Consider the following 19688-nt stretch of genomic DNA (forward strand, 5'->3'; position numbering starts at 1 on the left):
ATTTACCCTAAGGAGGACTAAATCCAGAACTCTGTTTAGAAGTAAATCCAAATTTTGCATAGTTCTGGAAGTGTTTTCCTGGTTACTGGTAAGACTTTTTTAGGTATATGTGGTAGTATTTCGACTTCTGAAGTTGTAAGTTTTTCAAGAAGCTGTATAGGTATCCTGTAATAAAGGTACAAAAAGATGTAGATAAAACTGCCTCTTTCAGAGCGATCGTTGTCTTATTCTGATGAGTCTCGACTGTCAAACCTTCTTCGGAGGATTACTCGGGAAGACGACAGAGACCGAAGACTGGCTACTGTAAAGCAGTTGAAAGAATTCATTCAACAACCAGAAAATAAACTGGTCAGTATTATTTCCAGTTCCATATATACTGAAATACTTGTTTCTTGTTAAATGTTTCAAAACATTCAAAGCATCAAAAGATTGAGAAATAATCTGCGAAAAATAGCTTTTATACACAGTGCGGGAAAGAGTATCGAATATTGCTGGGTTATCTGGTCTTCTGGATTTTTTTTTTTTCTATTTGATAATACTGAATGTATTGGTTTTAAGAATGAGTATGCATTCACTTCACCACTCGCCGTATTTTAGTGCATATTAGGCAAATATTTCTCATTACTGCAGATACTGGAAAATGAGTGCTAGTTTATTAGTGATGTCTTTGCCTTGGAAGGTTTCTCTGAAAGTCAAGATTCCCTAAGGAGAAGTTTTAACATTTTGCCCTGTATTAGCTGATCAATTGCTGATACACTTGATTGTTAATATACGATACTGGATCTTCAATAGATGTTATTGATAAGCTGGATGTTATCGATTGGTCTTATATTTGTGATCTAATGTTATCAGCGAGAACTAAATTGAAAACAAAACTTGATATCAGGCTGGCAGTATATTTTCCTGGTTACTGTAACTAAATATGAAGTATAACATGTAGGATAATGTTGCAGTATTGCTTAATATAGTTCATGATAGTYTGCTGTGGCCCTGAGAAACATAATGGCATTCTACTGGCAGTGGTGTTTTCAGTGCGGGTCTCAACAATATGTGGTTAGCCAGATATACCATGACAGTGTTATGTTTATGGCTTTATATAATTTGTGTTTCAGGTGCTGGTTAAACAACTGGATAATATCCTGACTGCCATTCATGATGTACTCAATGAAAGGTAAGCTGAAATCGGGGGAGAAAAAAAAAAAACTTTTTGAAAAACTTAAAGAATAAACAAAATATTAAAATACAAAAAAGTATTTTTCACAAAAATGTTTCATATTCTTTATACATATTTTTAATTTTTATATTCATATTTTTAGTTGCTACCAGTAAGTAGAAGGGAAACTACTTTATTCATGCACATATCTATCCTTAGAAAATGTTTCTCCTGTTCTGCTTTCTCCTCTAGAAATCTTACCTTTCCTTTTTCTTCTCACATATACAGTAGCAAATTACTTCAAGAACTTAGACAGGAAGGAGCTTGTTGTCTTGGCCTGCTTTGTGCTTCTCTGAGCTACGAGGCTGAAAAGATCTTTAAATGGATTTTTAGCAAATTCAGCTCATCCACGAAAGATGAAGTTAAACTTCTTTATTTGTGTGCAACCTACAAAGCACTAGAGACTGTGGGAGAGAAGAAAGCCTTTTCATCTGTAATGCAGGTAAGATTATGTGATAAAACATAAACAATTTTTAAAGCAATGCTTTAATCAACTTTTTAACTAGAACAAACAAGAAATAATACCATGTTCATGTAATAGGTAAGTGTAGGTGTAAGTACCAGTGGGAGGGAAATTTGTATTGGAATGGAGTTCTTSTAATTCCAATTTCATTAGAAGAGAATGTTGTATCTTCATAAAAATTCATATATTTCAATGCAGTATATTTCAATTTTAGTATATCACAGATCCAAGATAGACACTGAAAAGACAGCTCAAATGGAAGGATAAACAAAAACCAACCGTTTGATTGCTTTGTGCTCCTTCCGTTTACAATTTCTAACTTAAATTTCTGTTGCATTAAATAGTGGGGGGGATACATGGTGACAAACCTGGTCCCTTGGCTCACGTTTTGAGATCTATTGGTGTAAAACCACTGCATTCAAGATCAGTGTTCCAAATCAATACTGATTTTTATGGAGCCTAAGAATTTCAGGAGGAGAAACAGGAGTTTAGGGCAACTGTTGTCAGGTAGCTAAGAAATTTAAGAAAATGGCCCTTCCAAACCTTGGAACTGCATCTGCCATATCCCAAGCAGCAGCCTAGTTAAAGTGGCTGTTTTGAAGCAGTGTATCTTTYTGTCTGTCTGCAGAAAAAATATTGAAAAGTACTGGTTGCTTGAATCAAAATAGTTTGTGAATGTGTTTAAGACTTTTGATGTGCTYGTTAAATGAAGTGAAATGTCTAATAGCTTTGCTTTACCTTATTAGCTTGTGATGACCAGCCTACAGTCCATTCTAGAAAATGTGGATACACCAGAGTTACTGTGCAAATGTGTCAAATGCATCCTTCTGGTGTCCCGATGTTACCCGCACATTTTCAGCACCAATTTTCGGGTAAGCTTGATCGAACTTTTCTGTCTTGCTTGGAAATGTTGGTATAACACAATGGATAATTAACGGTTTTTCAAAATTGTTATTCAGGACACAGTGGACATACTGGTTGGGTGGCATATAGATCACACTCAGAAACCTTCCTTGACACAGCAGGTGTCTGGTAAGTTTGGCGAAAGAGTCACTGATGTGGTCCAGTCTAACTTGCAGAAGATGTAGATTTACTTACTTGTGCTTGATGGCACCGACATAGTGTCACCAAGAAACAAAAACGAGGTTCTCCCTAGGCAACAGATTTTGTTCCTAGTAATYTTTCATTTGCTTTCTTATGCTATATGTGGGAAAAGGATGCTTATTCCAGGCAACCTGTAAATGTCAGTTGCTTTATGTAACTTTGTGAGTTTTAAATATTTTTTTCTAGTACTCAATTCTTAAATGAGGTTATGAAAAAATGAATTTCTTAATGTAGTTCACAATTATGTTGTGGTGGAAACTGCTATTTAGGAAGCTGAGAGATGTTTTCCTACCACTCCTTCAGTTGTCTTATAGGAACTCGCAGCAAGCCGTTACACTTACTGTATTGTAATTCTTCTCTCTTTAATGTCCTCAAACTTGACCTTAAGGTTAAGATGATGAAAAAGAAATGCAAGTCATGTATATATTTTTTAAATAGCTTATTTAAAATTTTCATGGGGATGACCTTTTCTTACCTTACTAATGTGGAAAAAAAAAAAAAAAAAAAAAGTTTTGGAATGTTCCTTGTTCATCTGTTCTAATTAGATTGGTATTTTTATACAGGATGGTTGCAGAGCTTGGAGCCATTTTGGGTGGCTGACCTTACTTTTTCCACCACACTCTTGGGTCAGTTTTTAGAAGATATGGAAGCTTATGCTGAGGTAAGCAGGCTTTATCATGCATATCAAGATTAATTGCTACCAAGTCATTAAGAAATATGCAACTGTAAATTTATGCAACTATGACATTTGTAGAAAAAGAAGTTTTATGAATTTACTAGGAAAATTCAAACTATAGAGTGTATTCCAAGCATGTGGAAGGACATTTCTTGAGTGCTCATGAGCTATTTGGATAAAATTGCAGCCAGTCTTTAAAAGCCCTTATTTTTGAGATTGTTGTGTTAAAATAGAAATGAAAAGAACTATGCCAACAGGAATGTATTTTAAAAAGTTGCAGTGAAGCTCTTCCATTCTTTCTAATATTTTCAATAATTGTCCAGAGTTTTTCAGGTGAAGTGACTGTACTTGATTCTGGGGAGACTAAAAAGATTTTTAATGTTCTAGATGTAGTGAGACAGATTTTGTGTGCAGCAAGAGCTCTGAAGCCTTTGCTTAAAGAATAGGGCAGTGTTATAATTTGAAGCTTCATTAAAGGCAGAGGGTTTTTGTTCTGTTTTAACTTGATGCAGATCTGTTGTGGAACACTATATGGCTGTAACCAAATAATGCCATATTATATATAATTAAAATTGCTAGCAGAATTGTCCGGCTTTAAATGCAGATTCCACAGGTAAATCCGTCTTTCCAGTGCAATCTGTTTCACTAAAAATAAAATGAGTTATCCAGTTTTATTAGCATGCTTTCATGTACAGGAAGACTTCTGATGGTACTGCTTTCAGAGGCAGAGCTCGCAGATCTCAGCCCTATAACATCTACAGAAACCTGCCCTGTTGAGATTGTAGATGTGGACATGTGATGGAGATTAGAGTAATAAGTCACTACTTATCAGCTTGACTGCTGAACTGGACAATGTGTATGTCCTTATCATGGTAGAATTTTAAGAAAGCATTAACTTAACAACTTAAATCATGGAGGAGATGATTTAAGCTGGTGTGTTTTATCTTGCAGTAGGGTTGACCAAGGCTCTATCTATACTAATGAGATCAGTGCTTCTGGGAATGTTCCCAGGCACTGATGCCAGCTGGCACGAAATAGCCTGCTCATAAACTCTTAGTCTCTAGATCAAGATGGCTGCAGGTAAACAGTGTGTTGGGAATGGCCCCTGGAACGTCCTGAGTCCCAGGCTGCAGCCGGGAGGCGATCGGGAGAGCGGTAGCCAGCACGGGCAGAGCTGTGCAGCTGCGTGGGTGGTCGTGTGCCAGGGAGCAGGAACACTTTAAACCTCCCTCCATTTCCAAGATGAGGGCTGAGTACTGTTTCAGTGGCTGAACCTATGAGCAACATCTTGTTACTGTTCTGTGACTTGTTCTTCCTATGCAAAATATCCTGTCATGGTGTGTTTGTTTGGATAATGTCTGTATGCCGATATATTTAAGTATTTTTGACCTGGCATTTTGACCTTCTATACATATGTTATAACTGTTAATAATGTATACTGATATATAAAACTTGTTCACTAAAGGACCTCAGCCATGTGGCTTCTGGGGAATCAGTAGATGAAGATATTCCTCCTCCTTCAGTATCGCTGCCTAAACTGGCTGCGCTGCTCCGGGTTTTCAGTACTGTGGTGAGGAGTATTGGGGAACGCTTCAGCCCAATTAGAGGACCTCCAATTACGGAAGCATATGTAACTGATGTAAGTATTCAGGCTTTTCCTTTTGTTTGTTTACTCGTCGCTGACATAAATCATCATTATTTGATGACATATCTTCATTGAGGATAAATCTGCATTGCTGAGTTTTAGAATCTGTATGTGGCAATTGATAAAGCTTAAATTCAGCCTTGAATACATTTTCTTTTTGATTTTTGAATGATTTTTAATATGAAGATTAAACAAAACTGGAGTATTTATAGTTAACCTCTTGTTGCTGTTGCATGAGCTGCAGAATTAGAATTAATGCATTTGTAGAATTCTTTGGGGTAACTTCTTGGGCAAACAGTGGTACGGATTTCCTAACTAATGCCAAGACCATCTTGTAACTTGTGTCTTGATCTGTAGAGAATTCTTGTGGCACAGTCCAGCAAAACAAAACTAGTCCATCTTTCCCAAGAGAACAGGAGTTCTGTTGTCATCAAATATCAGCTGATATGGATATGATTAAATAGCGTGCAATTCTTCTCATTAAAGGCAGATTGTTTCTTTTCTAATTTTTCCAGGTTCTGTACAGAGTAATGAGATGTGTGACGGCAGCAAATCAAGTATTCTTTTCTGAAGCAGTCCTTACAGCTGCCAACGAGTGTGTTGGTGTTTTACTTGGTAGTCTCGACCCAAGTATGACCATACACTGTGACATGGTTATCACATATGGATTAGATCAAATGGAAAATTGTCAGACTTGTGGCACTGATTATATCATTTCAGTCTTGAATCTGCTGACACTGGTTTGTATATAATTTTGTTATTGTGATTTTCCCATTCCCGTCTTCTAAATGGTTGTATTTTTTTTGTGTGAAGCATAGCCTGGTAGCTCGTTTATGCATTTGGACTCTTGATAAATTGACTTTTATGTTAGAGTTTTTAATAACCCAGTCTGACTTCCCAAAACTTTAAATGATTGATGTTTTTATCTMCTTTTGCCACCGCTAGTAACTTAAGAAATAGAACTTCATCCAAATCCAATTCTTAAAGACCACACCACATAAATGTGTTTTAGATTCATTTTCGTGTAGGTTAATCAAGCATCATTTTCAGCTCTGCTCTCAAGTGCAACTTGAGTTGAAAAGCCTAAAAAGTAAATTGCTGAATGTGAATTTGGGAAATGAAATATTTTATACTGTGTTGTTGGGAAGCTGTTTCTGTAAGGGTTTTCCAAATGAAATATAGGTAAATATTTGATTTTAAAATCATCTTTTTCTACTAATCTGTAGTAAATAAATTCAGATAAATGTCTTTTTTTATTGCTAGATTGTCGAACAAATAAATACAAAACTGCCATCATCATTTGTGGAGAAATTATTTATACCAGAGTCTAAACTACTTGTACTGCGTTATCATAAGGAGAAAGAGGTAAGAGGAAGAGATTTCTCACATGTGTTTTACAACAACTTTCAGGTATTCCTTAGATGATATTTATTAGGTCATAAAACTTTACTCATTTTAAATATATGTATTATGTATATTTTTTCTGCATTTCTGACACTTCAGAGAGCAGATGTAGCTAGCTCTTTTTTCTTTCCTATGGATTTCATAGGAATTGGCAAGTTATTAAACCAGGTGGAAGGTCATTAGTTGGTATGTTTTTCATACTTGGCATCCATTATATTAATAGGAAAACCTGGTTCAGAATGCATTCCATAGATTATATAATTAAGCAATACTTAATGATACAAAACTGAAGACTTCTTTATGTCATATTATGCTGTTCATAAAGAAACATACATTTTAATTCTGTTTTGGCTATTGATACATTAATACTCTATTCTAATCAGTTATTTTCATTATTTGATATTGTATAGGTTGTTGCAGCAGCCCATGCTGTATATCAAGCGGTGTTGAGCCTGAAGAACATTCCTGTTCTGGAGACTGCTTACAGGTTGATTCTAGGAGAAATGACCTGTGCTCTAAATAGTCTTCTCTGTAGTTTACAACTTCCTAAGGCCTGTTCTGAGATCCAGCATGATGCTTTCAAGAACCATGTATTCAATGTGGCCAATGCCAAGTTTGTTGTGATATTTGACCTCAGTGCTCTAAGTACTATTGGAAATGCTAAAAACTCATTAATTGGGGTGAGTACAAATTGTACAGGTAATCTGTGCAAAGTTTTAAGAACACCTTTTTTTACTTAATCTGTGTATTTCTTTTAACTTAAAGGATAAGCATAAGCTCAGGATATACCATATTTCATAAGCAGCATGTATATATGATTAAAGGCATTATACTTTCTGTATCTGTTTCACAGATGTGGGCCCTTTCACCAACTGTATTTGCACTACTGAGTAAAAATCTGATGGTTGTTCACGATGACATAGCAGTTCATTTTCCTGCCGTCCAGTATGCAGTTCTCTATACCTTATATTCACATTGTTCCAGGTAAGAAAAATAATTTGTCAGTATTTTAGAAYGGACTAGGATGGGTTGGTCTAAGTTCATCCCTTCAGGAAATACTCCATCTATTACAATTCAGCTCTTGCTCAAACTTTCTTAATCAGTTTTTAATTGAAATCAAGGAGAGACCATGAAATATAAACAACAGTTTTAAATTAATTTTGGACCTTATTACTATAGAATGTTTTTGAACTAAGAGAATAATAATTACATGGTTTCTGTGCCTTTTTTCCAAAGCACTTGATATTGGAGATGATGGAATCTATACCGCTGGGTTGTACAGCGAAATGTAAAAATACAATTTTATTTTTAATATGCCAAGAATGAGAATACTTCTGTTTTTCTGACTTTTGTGATCATCATGCTGTTGTAATTCCTAGTAGTGTGTGAGTGTATATTAACTTCTGCTGTTAGTTTCTTCCCACTATATTTAAGGAAATATCTCTGTATTGTTTTGTTCTTTCCTTACTTCCTAGGCATGACCATTTCATATCCAGCAGCCTTAGTTCTTCCTCTCCCTCCCTGTTTGATGGAGCAGTGATAAGCACTGTAACCACAGCTACCAAGAAACATTTCTCAATCATACTAAACCTCTTGGGGCTACTTCTTAAGAAGGATAACCTTACTCAAGACACCAGGTAACTATCATATTGTTGAGAGGGCAGTATTTTCATCTTGGGGTGACTTAAATAATAACGGATCGTGTGTTTATTTTTTTTAATATCAGATTGCTCACTTTTGTATGAAAAGTCATAAATCCCCAGATCTTAAGATCTATACTTTAAAGGCAGAGCTATCAAAACTGCTGGGAAAAAAATCTTTGCTGACATAAACTACCTTCTACAATTTTTGCAAGGTTGTATTACCAACCTGCTATGAAAACTAAGGGTGTTTTGATTAAGAATGTATGTTACTGTATGATACTATCTGTAACATGAAGAAAATGAAGTTGTGTTGAAAGACATCATTATTTCTGTAACCATATAGAGTGACTAATACTTTACTTTTTGTGAAGGAAACTACTTATGACATGGGCTTTGGAAGTGGCTGTTCTGATGAAAAAATCAGAAACGTATGCACCATTGTTTTCCCTTCCATCTTTTCATAAATTCTGCAAAGGACTTCTAGCAAACAGTAAGATGTTGCAAGCTTTTTACTTACTGTCTTTTACCTTTCATAATTATAAGTGAAATATGGCTAAGATTCACTTTTAACTCTGTTTAATCTCTTACTTTTGGAGGGGGAGCTCTTGTTATGACTGCACAAACTTGGTGATTCTTTTTTTTCCAAATGCATTCAATACTTATGCAAATAATTATTTTCTTAAAATAGTAACTTGTCATTATGCAATTGATCGATCGAGAATGACAATAACATGCTAAATTTTGCAAGTAAGATTTACCTTTTTTTTTTATCAAAATCAGTTCTGTAGTGTGATATATTTTGCTGGATTTCAAAAGAACCTGTAAAGAAAAATATGGGAACAAAGATTYCTATAACTTCCCGAGGCTGGGAATTTTTTTTAACTTTGCCTTTGTTTCTCCTTCTTAAAAAGGAATATCATACAAATGTACACAGGTAATATGATTAATTTGTCAACTTTCAGAGAAGGCCATGTAAAGCAATAATAAATCCTCCAGTCACTTGTGTGCTGAGCATTTTCTTGTTATAATGAAACCAGTCAATTAAATCAAAATAGAAGTAGTGCACAGACCCTTTCTCTCTTTCTACCAGATATATAGCATATCTTTAGATGTTCTGCACAACCAGAATAATGAATAAATTCACAAGTTAAAGCAAGAATAACGAATAACTACTTTTCTTTCAACCATTAATGCAGCCCTTCTGGAAGATGTGAATATTTGTCTTCAGGCATGTAGCAGTCTCCATGCTCTGTCTTCCTCCCTACCAGATGATCTTTTACAAAGGTACTGCCCTGAGTTCTTTATATTCTTTGAATTATCCTTTTAATGGAAATATGACTCTTCTCTTTGTCCTTTTTGATGATGCAGATGTGTTGATGTATGTCGTGTTCAACTAGTACACAGTGGTGCTCGTGTGAGACAAACTTTTGGAAAACTTTTGAAGTCAATTCCCTTAGATGTGGTACTGAGGTAAGTTTTCAGACTAAACTAAAAATTAAATATAGAGAATGCCTTGGAGTTAAGTTTTTCTTAATTCATCTGAAAAGTAATACCCCCCCCAAATGTTTTATTTTCTTGATATAAATTGTTAAAATTTGAGTGTTTTGTGTCCCTTCTACTTTGTGACAGATTTAAAAATAGTAGGTAGTACACCAAGCAGTTTATAACGAAAGTAGTCATATGTAATTATATAATAATATATATAATTATATATTTTGATATATTCAAATATTTTATGGAATGTATTGTTTTTTCTTCCTATTCTTATAGTAACCGTAGCCACACAGAAATACAAGAAATTTCTTTGGCTCTAAGAAGTCATATGAGCAAAGCTCCAAGTAATACATTCCATCCACAGGATTTCTCAGATGTCATTAGCTTCATTTTGTATGGAAGCTCTCACAGAACTGGGTAAGAACTTTTCTTAAAACTGAAATTCATGAATGTCAAAAGAATAGCGAGCAGTTTCAAAATATATCTTTTTAAAAATGTATAAAGGTCCTTACCTGTTAGGTAACTTTACCTTCAATCCTTTTGTACTTTAACATACTTCAAGATATATTCAAATATATTAGATACTCTTTAGCTTCTTTAAAATATATTAGAAGACGCACCTTTTTACMTACTTGAATATATAAAAAACTGCATGAAATAGGCCTGTGAGAGATTTGCTTGAGAGTAAGTGTATGCAGTATGAACTTACTGTCATGATGTACTGATGTTTTCTTACAGGAAGGATAATTGGTTAGAAAGGTTGTTCTACAGCTGCCAAAGACTAGATAAACGGGATCAACCAACTATCCCTCGCAATCTGTTGAAGACTGATGCTGTCCTTTGGCAATGGGCTGTCTGGGAAGCAGCTCAGTTTACTGTTCTTTCCAAGTTAAGAACTCCTCTGGGTAGAGCTCAAGATACATTTCAAACAATTGAAGGTAATATAAGGAATGTAGTGTATGCTGTTTATGTTYTCAGTGTTTGATATTCTGTGAAAGAGACTGCCCCTAAGAATTGTTCAGTACAAGAATATGTCTTAGATGGATTTCAGAGACTTTAGTTTTTGTTTGAAATATGAAGAAGAAGAATTTAAGAATAATTGTYAGTAATGACCACTTTTGAGAGACTCAACTTCAGCAGGGCTATCTTTTGACACATGTAGATGGAGTACTGTCTTGTAGCTTAATTCATTTTCTCTGTGTTTTGGCAAAATATGTAGGTATTATTAGGAGTCTTGCAGCCCATACATTAAACCCAGACCAAGATGTCAGCCAGTGGACTACGGCAGACAATGACGAAGGACACAGTAGCAACCAGCTTAGACTTGTTCTGTTGCTGCAGTATCTGGAGAACTTGGAAAAACTGATGTACAATGCTTATGAAGGATGTGCCAATGCACTCACCTCTCCTCCCAAGGTTCGTGTTTCTTACAGTGTTGATGCCACCTCAGAACAGTTCACTGACTTGGTAGTTTTCAGATCTGTCCAGGTCTTAGTAAGGAATCTTTTGGAAAGAGGTGCTGTAATCAAACTTTTTTTTCTTAATTAGACAAATGAGAAACCAAAAGCCAAGTTTGAGTTTTTTAATTTGTGCAGCTTTGATTTAATATTATTCTTGGAGAACATCTTAAAATAGGAAATATATTTCTGGAATACAAGCTTGTGTGGTGATACAGTATCAAGCAATTTTTTAGTAGCTTTGATCTATTGCAGTTACTTTTTTAATTGACTGTTCTGTTATACAAGTACCTGATGTTTAAATTACATGCATATACATATATATGTATATACATATATAAAATGTATGTGAAATTATAATTTTATGATATACATTGTAAAATGTGCGATGTTTTTCTGTCTTAAAAGGTCATCAGGACATTCTTTTATACGAATCGCCAGACGTGCCAAGACTGGCTAACAAGGATTAGACTTTCCATCATGAGAGTTGGATTGCTGGCTGGCCAGCCTGCCGTGACAGTCAGGCATGGTTTTGATTTGCTCACAGAAATGAAAACTAATAATACTCTCTCTCAGGTATTCTCTTTTGAGACTTTGTAGACTGTAGCAAAAATATTCCCATGCTAAATAAACGAAGCTGAAGTGGTCAGTAATCACTAAACCAAGTGATCTGTAAAGGATGTTATTTTAAGTATTTTAAATTCATGCTCCTATTCTGATAAACTTTTCTGGTTAGGCAATGTTGGAAGTTGTAGATGAGTACGCCAAGTACTCATTTGGTGCAATATAATTAATAGGCAAATGCAGTAGTTCATTTACAATTTGAATTGAATAACTTAGTTTTAGGTAGGATGTTCTGCTTAAACCTGATTTGATATGCCTAAATATATTAGCAAAGGCTTGCTAGATGTTTGGCATTGCAACTTCATGAATTCCCATATGTGTTTTCATGAATATTGACCATAACGGTGATTGCTAATTGAGACTCCCAGCTGTGAATTCGCAGTGTAACAACTTTTGTCCTTACTGCCTTCCCTTATGTCCCTTTTGCAAAAGAAGTGCAACATAATAGATATGGCAAAAGGCTACTGCTTTCAAGCATGTAGCAATCTAAATAGGCTTTATTGTATATGAGATTTGTTAAATTAAGTTTTTATTTTGGTTGTAGGGAAATGAGTTGGAGGTGACAGTTATGATGCTGGTCGAAGCGTTATGTGAGCTTCACTGTCCCGAGGCTATTCAGGGTATAGCTGTCTGGTCCTCTGCTGTAGTTGGGAAGAGCCTTACCTGGATCAACTCTGTAGCTCAACAAGCAGAAGGGCGGTAAGTTGTGGCTTGGGGTGTGTGTATGTGTATGTTCTTTCAGTGCTGCATGGTACATCTTTGGACTTATTTTGCTTATTCATAGTTCTGCTCTGGAATCTTATATATTGTGATGTGATTCAAGGCTACTGACCTTGATTGCCTTGTTGAGGGAAAATTGTCTTTCGGATATGTAATGCATACTGCACTTAYGTTTAGTTTTGAACTACCAGGATTTTGAGTCCAGAAGGTGTTTGTAAGCTGCTTTTTTTAATAGTGTCTTGTATATTGTAGTACTATTTTCACTTTCCATTTTGCATTGCAAAAAATGGCTAATTTAAATCTTTTCTAATTTTTGTGCAACGGTGTGATTATCMGCCACAGTTTGAGAGGGGGAACCTGTGAGCAATACTTCACGTTTTTGTTTCTGTTTTGGAAATTTGCCTTCTGTTGAATTAGCATCTTAGTTATGAGTCCGTGAGTTAGTGGGATATTTAAGACAGAGTATACCTTAATTAAGGGTATTAATGGAGGTTTCATATACCTAAAGAAATATATCCTTTTTTTCTACTGGGAAAAGCATGTGAAATGAAGAAAGAGACAACTTCTTGCTTCTCATGTTTAGGAAGAAAGAAAACGATRCCCTGTTTTCTTTCCTATTTTGAAAGGCTTTGAGATAGTGTGCACTTTCCTAATTCATAAGGAGTTGCCCATGAGTATTGTTTAGCGTGTGAATTGTTCTCATAGGTCCAGTTTTACATACCTCCAGTAAGTGTTATTTGGCTAATCAGTATTCTGGTTTATCCAAGTAGGAGGTACCACAATCAAATCTAAAACTCATGCCTCTGCTTTAACCTTGTTTGTTTTAAGCTGGCATTAATACTTGAATGGAAAAGCTCCTGTATTAGGCTATCACCTGGAAATTTCTCCTTTTCCCTTAAGTTACACATGAGTTTTTGAGTTGTGTGGTGAAGAAGTCTTAAAGTACAGTTGAATTACCAAAATAAACCACTTCTGTAAAATGTTGACAAAGATATTAAACCCTATAAGGTTTGAGAAGGCAACTGCGGAGTACCAGGAGCACTTATGTTCCATGACGGGAGTGGATTGCTGCATAGCAGGCTTTGATAAAGCTGTGCTGAAGTTGGCCAATTCCAATAGCGTCAACAATGCCAGCCCAAAGCACTCTTTGAATGGTAAGTGTTTATCAGTTTCTTGTTTTAAAAGATAATACAGTTTTCATAACTGTATAGACAATTCTAAATATAATTATAAGTACAATAATAAGCAAATCAGGGTTTGCAGTACTGAGGCTTAGCTGAATGAAACTAACTGCTAAAGCATTTTAAGTAATCTAGTTCTAAATTATAGTACACTGACATATAACTTATAGCTTGGTGGGCTTAATGACCAAGTTAGACAACACATATGCTACTTACTTCAAAAGAAAACTCAATATGAGACTTTGTTTCAGTATTTTTTTCATCTTTGAAAAGAGACCTTGCTCCTAATTTAAGAAAAAAAAATCTGTAAAAAAAAAAAAAAAAAAAATTAATTCTTAACAATTTTAAGTGGAATGTTTCTTGTGACAGTGGATTTGGAAATTATGTTGAGCAATAGACCTATTTTTTAAAAAATCTATTTTTGTTTCACAGGAGAAAGCAGAAAAACTGTTCTGACAAAGCCAAGTGATTCTTCACCTGAAGTTATAAATTACTTGGGTAACAAGGCTTGTGAATGTTACATTTCCATCGCTGATTGGTCTGCTGTTCAGGAATGGCAAAATATGGTTCATGACTTGAAGAAGAATACTAGTAATACCTCAATCAATCTCAAAGCGGATTTTAACTACATAAAGTAAGATTATCATTACTTTATTCAAAAGTATTTAAGAGTACTATTTTTTGTACAGTTTTTAGAGGCTGCATATCATTGAAGCAGAAGTGTGGTAAGAAGGACATGCTCCCTTTAGGGACATGTAATAAAAACACATACTGATAGTTGAGAGTTAACATCATTCTAAATCACTGTGGCTTTCTGAATATTATTTTTTTTAGTGATCTTGATTTATTTGAGATACCACTTTGAGATACCAGTTTATGCCACTTATATTGGCAAATGAGTATTTTCCCATGAAAGAGGTGTTAAAAATAAGCTGCCCATTAATGAATTTTAAAAATTTTATAACATTTTTTTAAGCAAAATAATTTTTGAGTCTAGAATAGAAGGACTGTAAAGCAATATGAATGATATACGCCATGTGCAATATTCCATTATTTCTGGCATTTTCATAGAAGCTAAAGCATTGAAGTCTAGACCTTAGGACAACATGAAAAATTTCGTAGCTGGAGAGAATATTTGTCCTTTCAAATAATGTATAATAGAGAATTTAGAATACAGAATTTCAGCATTTAGTTCATACTGATATGTGTGAAATTGGTAAACTTTGCTTAGAATTAGCCTTATACATGCTGTGTTAAAATGTCAGGACTTTGAGTTATGTTTTCATCTATTGCACTTTCGACGATGTGTCACATTTTAAGCAAATGAAGAAATGTGAAATAAAACTATAAACMCTGAATTGCAGATCTTTGAGCAGCTTTGAGTCTGGAGAACTTACTGAATGCACAGAACAACTGGAGCTGTTACCAGGAGAAAATATAAACCTACTTGCAGGGGGATCCAAAGAAAAAATAGGTATAAATACRTAAAGTAAAATGACTTTATATATGAAAGTTAATACTTTTTTCCCTACTTCTGTCTCTGTAAATGATGACCTGAAGTTTCCAAATAGTTTGCTGTATTCTGTGCCATCRTTTTTATGAACCAAACTTCAAAATAATTGGCAAATATTATTTTTTGAAAAAAAAAAAAAAGTTTTTTGAAAGTGTTTTATGGAGGTAATTTGTTCTGTTTCATCTATCACAAATTGCTACAATGTTTTTTATACACTTGTGTGTACATACATGCACACAAAAATTATTTTCTCAACTTCCTTGCTTTCAAAAATGTATTCTCAAACTCTGATGCTGAAATTCAGCAGTTGTAGCTAGTTTCAAATGTTTAATCTTCTTGTAGACATGAAGAAGCTCCTTCCTAATATGCTAAGTCCCGACCCGAGAGAACTTCAAAAGGCAGTTGAAGTGCAGCTTCTGAGGAGCTCGGTATGTCTGGCCACAGCTGTAAATCACGTGGAACAGGAGCAAAAGTGGCAGTCAATATCCGAGTAAGTTAGTGTGAATGAATATCATGTGTGGTGAAAAGCTGGTTTTAACTTGTTTACTCTGACTTCGTGAAAAGTGCACTTTGCTTCATCTGTGTTGGAGTTTATTACTATTGTGCTGTTGTGAATTGTAAACACAGAGGGAAAATAAACTGTGTTCAACTTGGAGGTCATACAATTCTTTGCTTATTTGATAAAGTACTGTTTCTTGTCAACTTAATAGAAAAAGTTTCATAACTATTGGAGCATTTTTCTCATCATCCACAGGAAGGTTGTGCTTGCTGTTTTTTAGTATTTTTAATGGTTTTTTTTCATTTTTCAACAAAAATACACATTCTGTATCTTAACTTTTATTTCAGAAATGTTATAAAATACTTGAAGCAAACATCACGAATAGCTATTGGACCTTTAAGACTGTCCACACTCACTGTGTCTCAGTCCTTACCAGTGTTGAGCACTCTTCAGTTATATTGTTCTTCTGCCTTGGAAAACACTGTGTCCAACAGACTAACATCAGAGGTGTGTTTGTTTTAAAACTAAATTTTAGTAATACCTTTTTATTGCATATCCCTATTGTGAGGTATCGAACAGAGAATGTAAATGAATTGTTCTGGCTTTTGTAGCATCGTAAAAATGCCTCATTAAGTTTTCTTTACAGGCTTTGATCCAAAAGCATTTTTAATTTACCCTCTAGTTTGATTTCTTTTTTATGGTTGTTAATATACATTTTTCTTCGATTGTGTTTAGTATAACCTATAGCTGAATAGCACTAAYAATGCAGTGTATGAAAAGAATGGATATATAAACATTTCTTAAAGAATTGCCCATAAAACTTTGAAAATTCTATGAAAGTAACTTGAAAATATTTATGCAACTTTGCCTCTTACAGGATTGTCTTATACCTCTCTTCAATGACGCTTTGCGCTCGTGCAAACAGCATGATGTAAGGCCGTGGATGCATGCCCTGAGGTACACAGTGTACCAGAATCAATTGATGGAAAAACTGAAAGGTATATGCCTCTCATTTTAATGTTATGGAAGATAAAGGCATAGTTTCAGCTCAAAGCTGCTGTTAAAAGCAGCCATGTTTTTGTAGATTTACTTCAACAGATTCCTATTTTTTTCTTATTTTTTAAAGCAATTTTGTTATTTGGGTATCCTGTCTCATAACCAGTGGTCTCAATTTTGACTGTAGTCATAGAAAAAAAGACAAGCAAGTTCTTAGCCACTATAAACTCATCGTTCCCACTGCACTTTAGTGCATGCTGGTTCTTTTTTGTATATTTTTTTTATATGCTTTTACTGCTGAACGCTTAAATGCTGTCAGTAATTGGTCTTTAAAATCAATCATGGAAGCTGTTTAAATGTGTAATATGGGGAAAAAAAAGCTAATGGAGATTGGGGAAAAATAGCATTAGGGAAGGAGTACATTTCTAAACTAAGAATGCTTATCATGAAAATAATTGATTTGCCTAGCAGATGATTTATAATATATTTTTTCTTTCTGATGAGATATAATTATTTTAGCAAATTTGCAGCTATTAAATTTCAGAAAGTTTTTTGRGATGAGGGTTGAGCACTTTTTGATGTCTGTGTACAGAATAAACTGATTTGAAGTTATCTGTCTGGATTACTGCTCGCTTAGTTCTTCTGTTTAGAATGTCTGTCTTCCTCAGAGCCCACAGTCCCCATTAAGAGCCATCTGATGGAACTGGGCTTAACAGCAGCAAAATTTGCACGGAAACGAGGAAATATCGCCCTCGCTACACGACTGCTTGCCCAGTGCAGCGAAGTTCAGCTGGGAAAAACCACCACTGCGCAAGACTTAGTCCAGCACTTCAAAAAATTGTCTGCACCAGGTCAGATGGATGAAAAATGGGGTCCTGAACTCGATATTGAAAAAACAAAGTTGTTATACACAGCAGGTGAGTTTGATCATTTTATAGATACTTGAGCTTATTTTCCCTGTAATCAGGCTAATTCCACTGTCCTTGAAGAAATCACAGTAGGGAAATATCATTAGTAATTTCATCCTGTTAGCTATTGTCTCAATCTGAAAATGTTATCAAATTGAAATTAAGGATGACTAGTGAAGAAAAACGTCATGAAAACTTTCTCTGTAAAATGTATTGCAAGCTATATCTGAATATACTGAATTTTAGAACCACTTTGAATTAAATTAACACTCTACTGAAAATATCCTCCTAACGATATGCAGGTCAATCCACTCATGCTATGGAAATGCTGAGTTCTTGTGCCATATCCTTTTGCAAGTCTGCCAAAGCTGAATATGCAGTTGCTAAATCTATTCTCACTCTGGCCAAATGGATTCAGACAGAATGGAAAGAAATATCGGGACAATTGAAACAAGTATACAGAGCTCGACAGCAGCAAAACATCACTGGCCTATCTACCTTGTCTAAAAATATATATACTTTGATTGATCTCCCAGCGGTTAATACACTAGAAGAAGAATACCCTAGAATTGAAAGCGAATCTACAGGTAGAGATGTTTTGCTCTTTTTTATTATTATTTTATTGACTTACTAGTAACTGATTTCCCTAAGGTGTAACCACTGTTAAATTGATAAAAGCTGAGTGCTGTATTAGTTGTGTATTTGTTTGCATGTATGTATAAAATGTTGTATGTGATAATTGCACAATTTTTAAAATTAACATTACTATCTTACTGATGTTTTTGCTCTTCAAGTGATAATAGACRGGACAATAAGGTCCCTGTGAGCATGGAAGAGGATTACCTAAAGGTTTCTCGTGATATTTAATCTACATTTAGTTTGAACACTTATACTGCATTTTATGGTAACAGTTTAAGTATCTGCTTTCAGTAGAGAGATCTCTTCACACCTCAAGATAAAGCTTTCCTTTAGTTTAAATCTGGACTCGCATAAATTTAGTCTCCGTCTTGCAAAATGTCAAAATTGTTTACATTGATATTTATTAGGTTAAACAGATGAGCCCCTATTAGGGGGGTGCATAGACATTTTCTTTCTGAAGGATACTGTCTTGGTGCTTTGGAGATTAAGGCTCTAATTTTCTTTCCTTTTTTTCTAAGAAAGTCAGAGAGAAAGCAAGTGTGGCATTATTAGTATACATAAAGCTGGTCCTTACTTTGCCACCTGTGTTAGAGATGAAGAATAATTGTTTTTTGGAAAACTGGACTTTTGGGGATACTAAAGTGATCAAAAAATACGGTGTGCTTCTAATACTTTGTTATTCTGTGTGCTGAGGAAATCAGTAACAGATTTTATCTCGCAATATCTAAAATCATGCATGTTGCCTTTTCTCCCAACACAGTAAATATTGGAGTTGGAGAGCCAGACTTCATTTTGGGACAGCTGTATCACTTGTCTTCAGTACAGGCACCTGAAGTAGCCAAGTCGTGGGCAGCCCTTGCTAGTTGGGCTTACAGATGGGGCCGGAAAGTAGTTGATAATGCCAGGTAAATTCATCCTGACTTCTAATTTATAAAAGTTACCTCTTTCAAGATGAACTGTAGCTTTGTATTTATGACTGGGCTTTTCTATGATAAGTAAATAAGAGCAGAGAATTGCAAGTATTCTTTTGATTACTTGCCTTCTCTAAATAGAAGGGAGCTTTATAATGTTTTAAATAGTCAATGTTAATAGATTCAGTTCTACTGAATCATATTTTGTGRGGTCAATAATTTATTAAATATTACAGTCAGGGAGAAGGTGTTCGTCTGCTGCCCCGAGAGAAATCTGAAGTTCAGAGCTTGCTTCCAGACAGTGTTACAGAGGAAGATAAAGAGAAAATATATGGAATTCTTGGGCAGGCAGTGTGTCGTCCAGCTGGTATTCAAGTAAGTAGGAAATTTACTTGCTTAAAAAAAACTCTGTTTTGAAACTTGGTTTTCCTCTACTTGTGAATTGTATTAACTCTTGTAAATATTTTAAAGATAAAATTAAGATAATATAGAAGTTGTTAAGAAATCACCTATCAGCTAAGTAGTACCACATCTATTCTGAAGCTTATGATAGTTTGATTGCATAAGGCAGTTGAGTTGCCCAGAGAAAAACTGGATC

At 34.8% G+C, this 19688-nt stretch overlaps 1 protein-coding gene across 1 annotated transcript in view; it reads left to right on the forward strand.

Annotated features, from left to right (window-relative positions):
- The window catches only part of SMG1 (SMG1, nonsense mediated mRNA decay associated PI3K related kinase), a 53375-nt gene that overhangs the window by 13682 nt on the left and 20005 nt on the right, over positions 1-19688 (forward strand). The window contains exons 4-33 of the mRNA XM_026054218.1: positions 212-348; positions 1113-1171; positions 1442-1655; positions 2423-2548; positions 2636-2708; positions 3344-3441; positions 4922-5095; positions 5617-5841; positions 6365-6466; positions 6916-7185; positions 7359-7489; positions 7981-8142; positions 8520-8638; positions 9345-9432; positions 9517-9618; positions 9919-10059; positions 10381-10580; positions 10862-11058; positions 11508-11675; positions 12268-12422; positions 13452-13597; positions 14057-14258; positions 14989-15098; positions 15480-15627; positions 15984-16143; positions 16514-16634; positions 17301-17549; positions 17843-18127; positions 18940-19084; positions 19327-19465. Coding sequence (XP_025910003.1) covers positions 212-348; positions 1113-1171; positions 1442-1655; positions 2423-2548; positions 2636-2708; positions 3344-3441; positions 4922-5095; positions 5617-5841; positions 6365-6466; positions 6916-7185; positions 7359-7489; positions 7981-8142; positions 8520-8638; positions 9345-9432; positions 9517-9618; positions 9919-10059; positions 10381-10580; positions 10862-11058; positions 11508-11675; positions 12268-12422; positions 13452-13597; positions 14057-14258; positions 14989-15098; positions 15480-15627; positions 15984-16143; positions 16514-16634; positions 17301-17549; positions 17843-18127; positions 18940-19084; positions 19327-19465 — 4646 coding nt within the window. The remainder of the gene's footprint in view (positions 1-211; positions 349-1112; positions 1172-1441; positions 1656-2422; positions 2549-2635; positions 2709-3343; positions 3442-4921; positions 5096-5616; positions 5842-6364; positions 6467-6915; positions 7186-7358; positions 7490-7980; positions 8143-8519; positions 8639-9344; positions 9433-9516; positions 9619-9918; positions 10060-10380; positions 10581-10861; positions 11059-11507; positions 11676-12267; positions 12423-13451; positions 13598-14056; positions 14259-14988; positions 15099-15479; positions 15628-15983; positions 16144-16513; positions 16635-17300; positions 17550-17842; positions 18128-18939; positions 19085-19326; positions 19466-19688) is intronic.

Source organism: Nothoprocta perdicaria, unplaced genomic scaffold (assembly GCF_003342845.1).
Source record: "Nothoprocta perdicaria isolate Ctin4 unplaced genomic scaffold, notPer1 scaffold_12, whole genome shotgun sequence".
NCBI lineage: Eukaryota > Metazoa > Chordata > Aves > Tinamiformes > Tinamidae > Nothoprocta > Nothoprocta perdicaria.